Source organism: Leucoraja erinacea, chromosome 2 (assembly GCF_028641065.1).
Source record: "Leucoraja erinacea ecotype New England chromosome 2, Leri_hhj_1, whole genome shotgun sequence".
NCBI classification, from domain to species: Eukaryota; Metazoa; Chordata; class Chondrichthyes; order Rajiformes; family Rajidae; genus Leucoraja; species Leucoraja erinaceus.
In genome coordinates this window covers 22,382,495-22,396,869 of record NC_073378.1, presented here as the reverse complement: position 1 = coordinate 22,396,869, position 14,375 = coordinate 22,382,495, and the positions used below count along the sequence as shown (strand labels likewise).

Genomic DNA, 14,375 nt, shown 5'->3' with positions numbered 1-14,375 from the left:
GAATGGAAATTAGAAGTAAAGGAACTTGTTTTGGATATTAAAAGAGGCTTTTCACCCTAATCCACCCAAGAGCTTTTGAAATGTGGTAATGGATAGTTTTCAAAATAGGCTCAAACCAACCACTTGCTAAATAGAATAATTAGGTAACTGAGGATAAAATAGGTGCTTGAATCTCAAACAAAAACAGAAATGCATAAAAGTCTCAGCTAGACAAGCAACATTCGTGGAAAGAGAAACCCGTCAAGGTCTCGGATTTGTAATCCTTCATAACTTGGAAGAATGGAGGGTTTATAGTTTTCAAATCAGGGGCCGGAGGAGGAGTGAGATGTTCTGTTTACAGACACAGCATGGAAACAGGCCTTTCGGCCCAACGAGTCCATGCCAAACATTGATCACTAGTTCAATGCATCACTATCCTATCCTCTCCCTACGTACTTGGGGCAATTTACAGAGGTCACTGGAATCACGGATGAGAGGGGATCTTATAGAAACATAAAATTCTTAGGGGATTGGACAGGCTAGATGCAGGAAAAAAATTCCCGATGTTGGCGGACTCCAGAACCAGGGGTCACAGTTTAAGATTAAGGGGTAGGACATTTAGGACGGAGATGAGGAAAACCTTTTTCACCCAGAGAGTTGTGAATCTGTGGAATTTTCTGCCACGGAAGGCAGAGGAGGCTAATCTGAAGGCCGGTTCAGAGCCGTTATAGCTCTGGGAATGAAGCTGTTCCTGAGTCTGGAGGTTCGGGCGTAGAAGGCCTTGTAACGTCTGCCGGAGGGAAGTAGTTCGAACAGTCCATTACAAGGGTGTGAGGAGTCTTTATGGATGCTGACGGCCTTGCTGAGGCACCGTGTGTGGTAGATGCCCTCCAAGTCTGGTAGCTGTGTCACTATTATGGCGGTGCAGGCTCGAAGGACCGAATGGCCTACTCCTGCACCTATTTTCTACGTTTCTATGTTTCTATTACTGTCAGACATTTCTATGAGTAGCTTTTCCCTGTTCCAAGGTCAAATGTTTTTCCATTGAAATTCCATGTTGCATCCTTCGTTCTTGAAGGGCTTCATCCGTCACTATCAATAAAGAGCAGATATTTTATTAGCTCATGTGATGAAGAAAGCCTTTTTCTCTTTGAAGTCAATGGATTGAAAATTAGCAGTTGGGTGATGACAGAACAATTCTAATCACTATCTTCCACAATTAGCTACTTAGAGATGGTTACTGCAGAACACAACCTAAGGGATATGTTTATACCTGAGGCATTTCTTCCTTGCATTTCCTAATTGTTACCCCCTCTCCTTACAGAACTACCCCCGCCTGTGCCAGCGGCGACATGTTCTCCTGACTACTTTCAGTGCCAGAGTAAGCAGATGTGCATTCACCAGTCCTGGATCTGTGACGGTGAAGAAGATTGTGCAGATGGAAGTGATGAATCAAATTGCTCAACACTGCGCCCGGGAACCTTGCCTCCTCAGGATCTATGTGAAGATAAAGAATTCCAATGTTTCGACAGGGAATGTATCCCGTCATTGCTCAGGTGTGACGGAGTCCCGGACTGCTCTTTAGCAGAAGATGAATTTGGTTGCTGTAAGTCCCATTTACTTGTCAATCCTCGGGTATTTTTTAATGAATGTTGCTACTGAGCCAGCGTGCTCATGAAAAACAAACAGATGCAGCTGAATTGCAATTTACTCCCTGAAAGATATGGTCTTTCTACTTGATAGATATGACAAGAAGCATCACGTTGGCTGCTGTAGTGACTTTGAGTTTTATATCATTCCTTCCATTGTATCATAAAATGAGGATGTGATGCAGTTAAGTGAAGGATGGGGATTGGGGCAGGAGAACTTATCAATTCATATTTGCTTCCACCCTGCCTGGAGTCTGTTGATGAGCTGAGGGCAAATGGGCGTGAAATCCAGCATGCCCAGTCTCTGCTCCATCAACCGTGGTCTAATGTCCTCAGAAAAGTCAAGGTGAGGATTCATTTATTTAGAACCATTGGGGCGTTTTATGCTGCCCTTTATGGCAGAGAGGCGGTCCATTTGTAAGTCCTTTCACGACCTTGCAAATGTAAGCTGTTTCTGCGACTTTTATGAGTGACCATCATTTTCTACCTCATTGTCTGAAGTTGACACTGCACTATACTTGTTGCCCAAGGCACACTGGTAAGCCAAGATCTGAATTACAGGGGTTAAGAAGGCTCACAAGCATTTGTTGGGCAACCATTGGGTGCACAGGGCTGGGAGAGTTTGGGAGGTGGGGGGGGGGGGGGGGGGGGGGGGGGGGGGTATGTTTGGGGGTGAGGATAGGGAACCAAAACTGCTACAGCATTATTTTTTGGCACTGTGCCCTAATGTATGCTAGGAAGACTGGATAGACTTGATTTATACTCTCTAGAATTTAGGAGATTGAGAGGGGATCTTATAGAAACTTACAAAATTCTTAAGGGGTTGGACAGGCTAGATGCAGGAAGGTTGTTCCCGATGTTAGGGAAGTCCAGGACAAGGGGTCACAGCTTAAGGATAAAGAGGAAATCCTTTAAAACCGAGATGAGAAGAACTTTTTTCACGCAGAGAGTGGTGAATCTCTGGAACTCTCTGCCACAGAGGGTAGTTGAGGCCAGTTCATTGGCTATATTTAAGAGGGAGTTAGATGTGGCCCTTGTGGCTAAGGGGATCAGGGGGTATGGAGAGAAGGCAGGTACGGGATACTGAGTTGGATGATCAGCCATGATCATATTGAATGGCGGTGCAGGCTCGAAGGGCCGAATGGCCTACTCCTGCACCTAATTTCTATGTTTTTATGTTTCTATGAATGATTGGGTTAACAAATGATGAGTGTTTGACAGGCACTGGGCCTGCACTTGCTGTAGTTTAGAAGGATTAAGGGGGATCCTCATTGAAACTTACCGAATAGTGAAAGGCCTAGATGGACGGGATGTGGAGAGGATGCTTCCATTAGTGAGAGAGTCAAGGACCAGAGGCCATAGCCTCAGAATAAGAGGATGTACTTTTTATAAAGGAGATGAGGAGGAATTTCTTTAGTCAGAGGGTGGTGAATCTGTGGAATTCATTGCCACAGGCGGGGGTGGAGGCCAAGTCTTTGGATATTTTTAAGGCAGAGATTGACAGATTCTCTGATTAGTACAGGTGTCAGGGGTTATGGGGAGAAGGCAGGAGAATGGGCTTGAGAGGGAAAGATAGATCAGCCATGATTGAATGGCATAGATGATGTGCTGAATGGCCTAATTCTACTCCTATAACTTATGAACTATTGCAGAGATCAATAAATAACACGTGAAATGAGTTGGAAAACAGATCAATGATATTTGAATATACAGGTGCACAACCTTTTATCCGGTGTTCCGGAAACCGAAAAACTCCGAAAACCGGCCATTTTTTCCAGGATGTCGTCTGCACACCAAAGCTCGCGTTTGGCGCCAAACTTGACCCGAAACGACCCACGGTCAACCCAAGTCTGTACTACTGTAGTGGCTGCCTCCTCCCCAGAGACTGGGGAGACACTTAAACATCTGTAAATCATTGCTTAAATGTTAGTCAGTTAGTTTGGACGGCTTTTATGTGAAGGGGGGGGGGGGGGTTGAAGGGGTAAACTTTAATTCTTAGTCCCCTACCTGGTCGGAGAGGCGGGGGGCGGTCAATGCCTTACCGGGTCGCCGTGCAGTAAGCTCCACAGCGCTGTGGCCGCCAACTCCCAGCTGGGGCTGCGGGCGGCGCCGGTTGTAGCTCCGACCCCGGCAACTCTACCCCTGGCTGCGAGGCTCCGCAAATGTTGGGAGTTGGCGGCGTCGCAGCGCTGGGATACCAGCGGGAAGCGGGCAATGCCGGGTCGCTGTGCGGTAAGCTCCAGGGCGCTGAGGCCGCCTTCTCCCAACGTTCGCGGGGCTGGGGGCTGGGGGCTGCGGGCGGCGCTGGATTTGGAGCGCCGCGCAGCCAGGGGTGGAGTTGCCGGGGTCGGAGCTACAACCGGCGCTGCCCGCGGCCGGACGGAGCCCCCAGCTCCGCGATGTTGGGAGTCGCCGACCAGGTAGGGGACTAAGAATTAAAGTTTACCCCTTCACCCACCCACCCCACCACATAAAATCCCTCCAAACTAACTGACTAACATTTATGCAATGATTTACAATGATTCCCCGGTCTCCGGGGAGGAGGCAGCCGCTCCAGACTTTTCAAACCGCCCGCGCTACCTACCTAATCTACGCTAAAAATCTTCCATTCGGAAATCCGAAAATGTCCGAAATCCGACAAGTGTCTGGTCCCAAGGCTTTCGGATAAAAGGTTGTGCACCTGTAGTAAAATTAAGTGTCATGACATCAACACTAATTTTAGAACAATGCAATTTTAGCAAAATTCTCACACAACAAACAAATATTTGAACATGGCATTCAATAGGATTAATCTCTCTCTTGAATAAGTTTCATTAGTTGTTTGTTTCAGGATCCTTCCAGCCGCCCAGTTCCCAAGTCACTGTCAACCATATCCTGCTCTCTAGATTGTTATCTTGATGAGAGATCTGTCCAATTACAGATTCATTATGCTCTGCTGCATCCAGATGGTATGATTCGCACACAGTAGTTTGGAGATAAGTAGACCAACAATGTTAATATAAATACAAAAAAATTCACATCATGAAAAGAATCAAAACATAAATATATTCAGCAGGATTAGCAAACTGGTACTTCTGTAGATAATAAGACACATTAGACAGTAATATATGATACAATCAGCATTAAATATCTAAGGAGACAGAATGACTGCATAATGTTGGAATCAGAAGCGAACGATAAACTGCTGAGAAAACTCAGCAGGTCAAGCAGCGTCTGTACAGGCAAGTAAAAGGTCATGCATTGGGTTGAGAGTAACAGAGTCATAGAGTGATACAGTGTGGAAACAGGCCCTTCGGCCCAACTTGCCCATACCGGCCAACATGTCCTAGCTACACTAGTCCCACCTGCCTGCGCTTGGTACATATTCCTCCAAACCTGTCCTATCCATATACCTTTCTAACTGTTTCTTAAACGCTGGGATAATCCTAGCCTCAACTACCTCATCTGGCAGCTTGTTCCATACACCCACCCCTCAGATTCCTATAAAATATTTTCCCCTTCACATGAAACGTATGTCCTCTATTCTTCGATTCCCTACTCTGGGCAAGAGATTCTGTGCATCCACCCGATCTATTCCTCTCAAGATTTTATACACACACTACCTTAGAGACTCTACCTTGGGGCTGTGAGTGCACAATGAAGATAACCACTTCTCAATACAGCCTACTGGCTATCCTTCTGTTATCCTAACAGATCCATGAGTTATTCATTGATCTCTGCAATGGTTCATAAATTGTAGTAGAATAAGGCCATTCGGCCCATCAAGTCTACTCTGCCATCCAATCATGGCTAATATATCTCTCCCTCTCAAACCCCATTCTCCTGCCTTTTATGTGGCTATACTGGCCACCTTTCCTACTGTACATATAGTTATGTGGCTATATGGGCTACCTTACCTGTATACAGGTATCCAGCTATGTGGTAATACTGGCTTCCTTTCATGTGCATGCTCAGTCCTGATGTAGGGTCACAACCTGAAACATGGAGAATCCCTCTTTTAGTATAGTTTAGTTTAGTTTAGTTTAGAGATACAGCGCGGAAACAGGCCCTTCGGCCCACCGAGTCTGTGTCGTCCAGCAATCCCCACACATTGACACTATCCTACACAGATAGAGACAACATAATTATATCAACCCAATTAACCTACAAACTGGGAAGAAGCTGGAGCACCCGGGCAAAACAACACAGGTCACGGGGAGAACGTACAAACTCCACACAGATAGCACCTGTAGTCAGGATCGAACACTGGTCTCTGGTGCTGTAAGGCAGCAACTCTACTGCTGAGCCATCCCGCTCTTCACGGATGCTTCTCGTTCCAAACTGTTTTCCAGCGGTTTGCTTTAAACATCAAATATATACAAATGTGGATCTTCAGAAAAATGAAATAGAATTTAAACCAAATTTCATGCAACATGAAACTATTAAGATTCTGTCTTATTATGATTTATTAGGAACCTGAGGGGTAACTTTTTTACACAAATGGTGGTGGATGCATGGAATCAGCTGAAAGAGGAAGTAATTGAGGCAGGTATTATCACAACATTTAAGAGACGTTTAGACAGGTACATGGATGGGATAGGTTTAGAAGGATATGGGCCTAACTCGGGCACGTAGATGGGGCATGTTGGTTGGCGTGGGCGTTGGACTGAAAGGCCTGTTTCTGCACTGTTTGACTCCAATAACAGCAAAATTTTCTAAGTGAGAGTAGCATGAGGACAAATGAATGTGCCATTTTGATTGAGACAGCAGTTGACAAAATGCATGAGTAGGAGTGCTTTGCTTGGGTTTCTTTTCCCTGTCTTTTGCCCAGAGTAGGGGAATCATAATTTCCGTCATGATATAGGTTTAAGATCAGGCAGAGTGGGAGGAGTTTTGGGGGGGGGGGGTCAATTAGGAATCTGATGGGGAAAAATTTTCCACAAATGGTGGGCGAGTGCATGGAAACCAGGGGAAAGAGGAGGTAATTGAGGGGAGGTATTTCACACTTTAAGAGACATTTAGAAAAAACTTTTTCACCCAGAGAGGTGTGAATTTATGGGCCTCCTCGGGCCGTAGATGGGGCAGTTGGTTGGCCAAGGGCATGGATGATTTAAAGGAGAGTTATGCCCCTGTTTGATTCTATGATTTTATAACGGCAAAATCTGGAGACTTTGCGCATGACCACAAAAGTTTCCTTGCTACTTCCAGGAGACAGCAGTTGACAGGGGTTGCAGGGAGTGGAAGCATGTATTTGGGTGACTGTTTTTCTTTTCCCTCCGGGAAGCTCGGGGAACCGCACGGAAACCTGGGTGGGACTCAAATTTCCCAGAAGTTTCCATTCAGGTTTCCTAGTGGGACGAAGATAGTTTTGAGCTCTAAAACTAGTATCAAAGGATATGGGGAGAAGCTAGGCACGGGGAAATTGATAGTTCCCAATCAGTTGGGCGCAGGCAGTAAAGAAAGCGAGGCAAAAGGATTTGAGTATAGGAGCAGTTCCCACTGAATAAAGGGGGGTCTTGGTGAGACCACACCTGGAGTAAAAACTACAGTTTTGGTCACCAAGAGTTGAGAATTTATGGAATTATTGCCACAGAGGGAGGGCAGAGGAGGCCCAGACACTGGATGGATTTCAGGACTGTCTTATGATGAAAGACTGGATAGACTTGGGAAATACTCTCTAGAATTTCTGGAGATTGAGAGGGGATCTTATAGAAACTTACAAAATTCTTAAGGGGTTGGACAGGTGGATGCAGGAGGTTGCAGGTTAGTGGAAGTCCAGGACAAGGGGTCACAGACAAAAACCTCCGGGAAACCTCCGGAAACCGAGATGAGAAGAACTTTTTTTCACGCAGAGAGTGGGTGGGACTCAAAGTCTCTGCACAGAGGGTAGTTGAGGCCAGTTCATTGTTTATTAAGGGAGTTAGGGGCATAGGATAGAGCTCTAGGGACTAGTGGAGTCAAGGGATATGGGGAGGAGGCAGGCACGGGTTATTGATAGGGGACGATCAGCCATGATCACAATGAATGGCGGTGCTGGCTCGAAGAGCCGAATGGCCTCCTCCTGGACCTATTTTCTATGTTTCTATGTTTCTATGTTTCTATTAAGCTGAAAGCCATTGCTCCACATATACAAACTGACCCAATACTTTCCACTCAGAGACCAAAAGATAGAAAGTTAAAAGATGATTAAACTACAAGTCACACTTAGATAGGACATTTAAAGAAGAAAGGTAGCACAGATTTGAAAGAAAGAAAATAGTGAACAAATAAATGGAATCCAAAAGTAAATATAAAGTACAATTTGATGGATGTTGGAAACAAATGAAAATGTTTAAAGGGCTGGATGAATTTGGTGACAAATGGGAAAGTTTATTAATATAACATAAGGGTGAGATAAAATATATTTTCATTTTGTGAAAATGAAACTTGCTGCTTCACTATACTCCATGAAACACCAAGCACCAACATTAAAATTAATTATGCACCAGCGTGGAATAAAACAAGTAAGATTGCCAGCCGGCTGAATTTTGATCCAAGTTTCAAGCAATCAATATTAACTCTTTAAAATCCACTGAAGCAATTCAGCTCCAAAATAAGCAAGTGAAATCAAATATAACCATAGTGTTCAATAAGAGTTTGTTGCTTGAAGCAAACCAATAAAACAATGTGTCACGGATGGATTCACAGCTTCACAGCATTCTCCATTTCTACTTTGTTATATCCGTAGGAGTGATTTCCCAGCTCACTTTAGCTGCCTTTGCACATTTTTTAAATGACTAGGAAACACTATTAGGTAACAAATAAACTGCCAGAGGGACTCAACATGTCGGCCAGCCTCCGCGGAGGGAAATGGACAGATTATGTTTTGGTTTGGGGCACTTCTTCAGACTGCAGAAGAGTCCCAACCTAAAACGTCGTATGTCCACTCCTTTCCACGGATGCTGCCTAATCCAATGAGTTTGCCCTATCCAATTTATTTTTCAATGAGTCTGATTTTTGCTCCTGATTCCAGTATCTGTAGTCCTGTATGTCTCCATTGAAAAGCTAATGTTTGAAAATTACGACTACCGCAGCATTAAATTAAATTTGATTTGAGAAACTCAGCTTGGCAGACAATACAACTTTGCATATGTTTGTCCCAATGAAATAGGATTAGATAGAATTTAGTTGAAGGATTAACCGCTTCACGAATTCCAAGTGTGCAGATCTGCATGTTCAAATAAAACTGATATATTGAATAATGTAGCAACAAGAATGCACAGTTACATAATTGAATTTTAAAAGGCCACCTTTCTTACTCTCAATTAGCAGGTTTATTATTCTCAATAGTATTGAAATAAACTGCAGAGTCTGTGTTGCAATTCTTCTACTTGCGCAATTCTTCTACATACGCATATCAGAACCTGGTATTATTGCGAGACATTCTGCTTTTCTTTGCATCTGCTCAGAACTAGACCAGAATCTTAAACTGCTGCCAAATCGCTCCCGGTATTTTGACAACTAAAGTGACATCACTCATTGATGATTATGATTACCTCCTTTAGTCCAATGCTACAACATAATGAGTCACAGGGCTGCCAACTCTCACGCTTTGAGCGTGAGAATCACGCCCTCAAGCAAACTCTCACGCCCTCACGCTGATCAGACATTTCTCACGCTCTGTGATGAGAAATTCTGGGATCAACGAAAATTTCAAAACTCGGATAAACTGCATGGTCCGCGGGTGTTGGAGTTGGCGTTGCTGGGGCTGAGGGAGGGATGAGAGCAGAACCAGCGGCGGGAACAGATGCGGGGAGTCGGGACTGGCGAGTGTTAGCTGGGCTGCGAGTGTTTGCAGGGCTAGCGAGTCGCTCACTGCAGCTCCGGCCAAGGAGCGCTCCGGACAATGCGAGTCCCAGGCTGTCGGAGGCATCGGAAGCGTTACGCTGTTGCTGCGAGAGTCTCTGTGCCGAAGGGACAGACTCTCAAAGGGAGGTGGAGAGAGAGAGAGGGGAAGGAGACAGGGGGGGAGAGAGAGAGAGGGGTGAGAGGAGAGAAAGGGGAGAGACAGGGGAGTGAATGGAGAGAGAGAGAGAGGAGGGAGAGAGGGACGGGAGAGAGGTAGGGGAGAGAGGGGGGGACGAGTGAGGTGGGAGAGGGGGGGGGAGAGAGAGAGGGAGAGGGAAGAGAGGGAAGAGGAGGGGTGGAGAGGAGGGGGAGAAAAGAGAGGGGGTGGAGAGGGAGGAGGGGGAAAAGACAAGAGAAAGAGGAAGAGGAGGAAAGAGAGAGAGAGGGGGGGACAAAGAGAAAGAGGAGCTAGAGAGAGAGAGATGAGAGGAGGAAAGAGAGAGGGGAGAGAGAGGGAGTCAGGGGGGAGAGGAGAGGTGGGAGGGAGAAAAGGGGGGGGGGGGGAGGAGAGAGATGAGAGAGAGAGGGACGAAGAGAGGGGGAGAGAGAGAGAGAGATAAAAGGAGAAGGGGAAAGAGAAAATAGGGAGTGGAGAGAGGGGGGAGAGAGGGGAGGGAGAGAGAGGGGGAGAAGAGAGAGAGAGAGGGGGAGAGAGAGGAGAGAGAGAGAGAGGGAGAGAGGAAGAGAGAGAGAGAGAGAGAGGGGGAGAGAGAGAGAGGGGAGAGAGAGAGAGAGAGAGAGAGAGAGAGAGGGAGAGAGAGAGAGAGAGAGAGAGAGAGAGAGAGAGAGAGAGAGGGGGGAGGAGAAAGAGAGGGGGAGAGAGAGAGACAGAGGGAGGGGAGAGAGAGAGAGAGGGGGGAGAGAGGGGAGATAGAGGGGGCTTCAGGAGAGACAGAGAGGGTGAGAGAGAGAGAGGGAGAGAGAGAGAGGGAGGGGAGAGAGAGGGGGGGAGAGAGAGAGAGATGGGAAGGGAGAGAGGGGAGAGAGAGAGAGGGAGAGAGAGAGAGAGAGAGAGAGGTGGAGAGAGAGGGGAGGGAGAAGGGGGAGAGAGAGAGAGAGAGAGGGAGAGCGAGAGGGGGGGAGAGAGAGAGAGGGGATAGAAGGGGATAGAGAGGCAGGGCTGCCAACTCCCATGCATTGAGCGTGAGAATCACGCATTTCACCAAATTCTCACGCTGATCACAAATTTCTCTCGCTCTGTTGTGAGAAATTCTGTGATCAACGAAAATTTCAAAACTCATATCAACTGCATGGGCCGCGGGTGTTGGAAGCAGAAGCAGCGGCGGGGACAGATGCGGACGGGGAGCGGGGCTGGCGAGTGTTTGCCGGGCTGGCGAGTCGCTCACTGCAGCTCCGGCCATGGAGCAGCCTCAGTGCAAGAGTCCCGGGCCGTCGGAGGCGTCGAAGCGTTGCGCCGCTGCCGTGAGAGTCTCTGTGCCGAATTCGCCCAGGTGACCGGCATGGATCAGGCTGCGGCTCGGTGCATCCTGGAGGACAACCAGTGGCTGCTGGAAGTAAGTACCAAGCACTGGGTAGATACGGTGGAAGATAGTGGACTTCAAATGGGGGTGGTTGGTGAAAGCATCCTGCTTGCCTGCTAGATTTTCACTTACTGTAACTGCAGGAAAAATGTTCCCGATGTTGGGGGCGTTCAGAACCATGGGTCACAGTTTAAGAATAAAGTGGGGGGCAGTTAGGACTAAGATGAGAACAAACTTTCTTCACGCAGAGAGTTGTGAATCTGTGGAATTCTCTGCCACAGAAGGCAGTGCAGGCCAATTTACTGGACGTTTTCAATAGAGAGTTACATTTAGTTCTTGGGGCTAACAACATCAAGGGATATGCGGAAAAAACAGGAAAGAGGTACTGATTTTAGATGAATAGCCATGACCATATTGAATGGCAGTTCTGGCTCAAAGGACTGATGACCTATTCCTGCACCTATTTTCTATGTTTCTATGCGTGAGTATATGGCAATAAAACTCGATCACTTGATTTTGAAGCATTCATGCATGGTAGAGGTATAATGTAGTCATAGAGTGATACAGTGTGAAAACAGGCCCTTCGGTGCAACTTGCCCACACCCGCCAACATGTCCCAGCTACGCTACCTGCTTTTGGTCCATACATCCAAACCTGTCCTATCCATGTATCAGACTAACTTTTTCTTAAATGTTGGGATGGTCCCTGCCTCAACTACCTCCTCTGGCAGCTTGTTCCATACACCCATCACCCTTTGTGTGGATAAAGTTACCCCTTAAAAAGTTACCTCTTAAAAATACCATACAAAAAACATTGAAATCATACTTCTACAGTGCACTAAAACATGATTTTAATACATCAAATTTCAAAAAGTTCCTACCCTGGGATGGGGGACACCCTTCTTCCACACCCTCTCCCCACTCGGTTGCTCCACTCCCTCACCGGGTACCCCCAAGGCCAGTGATCAGTGATCGCACAGCCTCCCCCCTTTCAAAAACACCCCAATCCAATTTAAAGCATATATATTGCATACAAGTGTAAGTTAAAAGACTCGCTACAGTATGCACCATATTGCACAATTTCAAGCTGAAAAATGCAGATTTTCCATACCAATGGGAGGGGGAACCCCCCCCCCCTCTCCCGCCCCCCCCTCTCCCCCCCCCCCCCCCCCCCCCTCCCCCCCCCCCCCTCCCCCCCCCCCCCCCCCCCCCCCCCCCTCCCCCTCCTTCCCCCACGGTCGCTATGCTCCTTTGGGCTTGGTCTCTCGCAATTTCTCACTCCCAACTCTCACCCAATGTTGGCAGCCCTGGAGTCATATAACTAGTAATTCCGTGTTTACATGCATGCTAATTATTTATGATCCCTTCATCGAAAACGTCTGAAAAATTGGTGGTTGAGCTTTCAATGATCAAAGAGTGTTTTTGATGGATGTGGACAAATGACGTTGCTAAAATGCAAATTAAATCAAGTAAAATGTGATAGATGCAAAATGTTGGAGGATCTCAACGGGTCAGGCAGCATCTCCTGAGAAAAAGAATAGGTGACGTTTCAGGTTGAGACACTTCTTCAGACTGAAGAAGGGGCTCGACTCGAAATGTCACCTATTCCTTTTCTGTAAAGATGCTGCTTGACCCTGCATTTTGTGTCTATCTTCAATGTAAACTAACATCTGCAGTTCCTTCCTGCACTAGTAAAATGTGGAGCTGTTTGGTGGAGCAGAGACACCTTCTATCTGTCCGACTCAGGGGTGTTTTTGACAGCAGTGCAGTGATTCAATTGTATATTTGGCTCTATATTCTGCATTCTTCTTTTCACAACAGTGTCATAAACCCCCACACAATGCACTCTGCTGTGATAACACAATGTGGGAATTGTCCAACCTATTGACCAATGGCCATGGTGTGCCTGCCATTATTTACATTGATTTCTCGTCAGTAGATGGCAAGATCAGCAGGAGTAGCTTGCTGATCGCTGACCTTGCACCTTCTGACTTGAACCTTTGTCAGTGAGGTTAGTCCACCCACCCACCTGTAGAACCTCCTGACTTTTGTATTGGTGAACAGCCCCACTCCTGAGCAACACTAGTGCCACCGAGATGTTTCAGCACACAGGGGCAGCATAGTGGCGCAGCGGTAGAGTTGCTGCCTGACAGTGTCGGAGACCTGGATTTGATCCTGACTACGGGTGCTGGTTGTACAGAGGTTGTACGTTCTTCAAGTGACCGCGTGGGTTTTCCCCGGGTGCTCAGGTTTCCTCCCACACTCCAACGACAAAATTTACATATGTTTACATATTCTGTTCTGCTGCTCCAAGTAGGACATAGGACAATAAAAAACTCTTGACTTTTCCTTCCTCCATCCCTCCCCCCCTATCTCCCTCCTTCCCTCCCCCCCTATCTCCCTCCTTCCCTCCCTCCCTCCATCCCGTCCACTCATCCTTCCTTCCTTCCTTCCTTTCTTCTCCCATCCTTACTCCCGCAATAAAAACCAAGCCTAATTTGTTTTCTTTCAGCTGTCAAGCTTTGCTTCAATGGTTCTTTGCTCTGTGAGAGCAGTAGAGAGTGTATCCCAGTTACACAGCGATGTGATGGTGACATTGACTGCAGAGATTTCAAATCGGATGAATCCAGCTGTTCAGGTGGGAAAGCAAATGTTTGCAATCAGTTCATTATGAATGTGTTTCTTTTTCAGCATATTTAATTTGATTATCCCCCTTTAGAATGGTGTGTTTCACTCTGGCGCACTAACCCCCAGCAAGAGGCAAATGATTATTATAAAAATCTAAAAAGTTGCAGAATTCAGAAATAAAAATCAAAAGAAGCCGGGAATGCACAGTAGTTCATTTTGATTTGTGGGAAAAGAAACAGAATAAATGTTTCAGGTCAGAGACCCATCGTCTGAAATGTTAATTCCATACCACAGATGTTTTCTGACTTGCTAAAGGTTTATGCTAAAGATTATAGAGTTTCTGTATGGTTTAAATGGTATTAATAACATTAAAAAACTCACATGAAAAGGACAAATTAAGGGAAGCACACATAAATGACCTCTTAGTCTAGGGGTATCTATGGGATAGCCCCAACTCCTTAAAAGGAATAGCCTGAAGAAGGGTCTCGGCCCGAAACGTTGCCTATTTCCTTCGCTCCATAGATGCTGCTGCACCCGCTGAGTTTCTCCAGCACTTTTGTCTACCTTCGATTTTCCAGCATCTGCAGTTCCTTCTTAAACACAAAGCCTGGAATGTCATCTGGCTATTAAGGTTTGTGATGGCCAGAGTGAGGCCCACCGTAAATTGGAGGAGCAGCACCTCATATTTCGCTTGGGCAGTTTACACCCCAGCGGTATGAACACTGACTTCTCCAATTTCAGGTAGTCCCTGCTTTCTCCTGCCCTCCCCAGCT

The 14,375-nt window shown here is 46.5% G+C and overlaps 1 protein-coding gene across 1 annotated transcript in view; it reads left to right on the top strand.

Moving 5' to 3' along the window:
- Window positions 1–14,375, top strand: part of malrd1 (MAM and LDL receptor class A domain containing 1) — a 312,060-nt gene that overhangs the window by 261,916 nt on the left and 35,769 nt on the right. Inside the window, exons 27-28 of the mRNA XM_055652737.1 lie at window positions 1,304–1,585; window positions 13,487–13,612. Of these exons, the coding sequence (XP_055508712.1) occupies window positions 1,304–1,585; window positions 13,487–13,612 (408 nt within the window). The remainder of the gene's footprint in view (window positions 1–1,303; window positions 1,586–13,486; window positions 13,613–14,375) is intronic.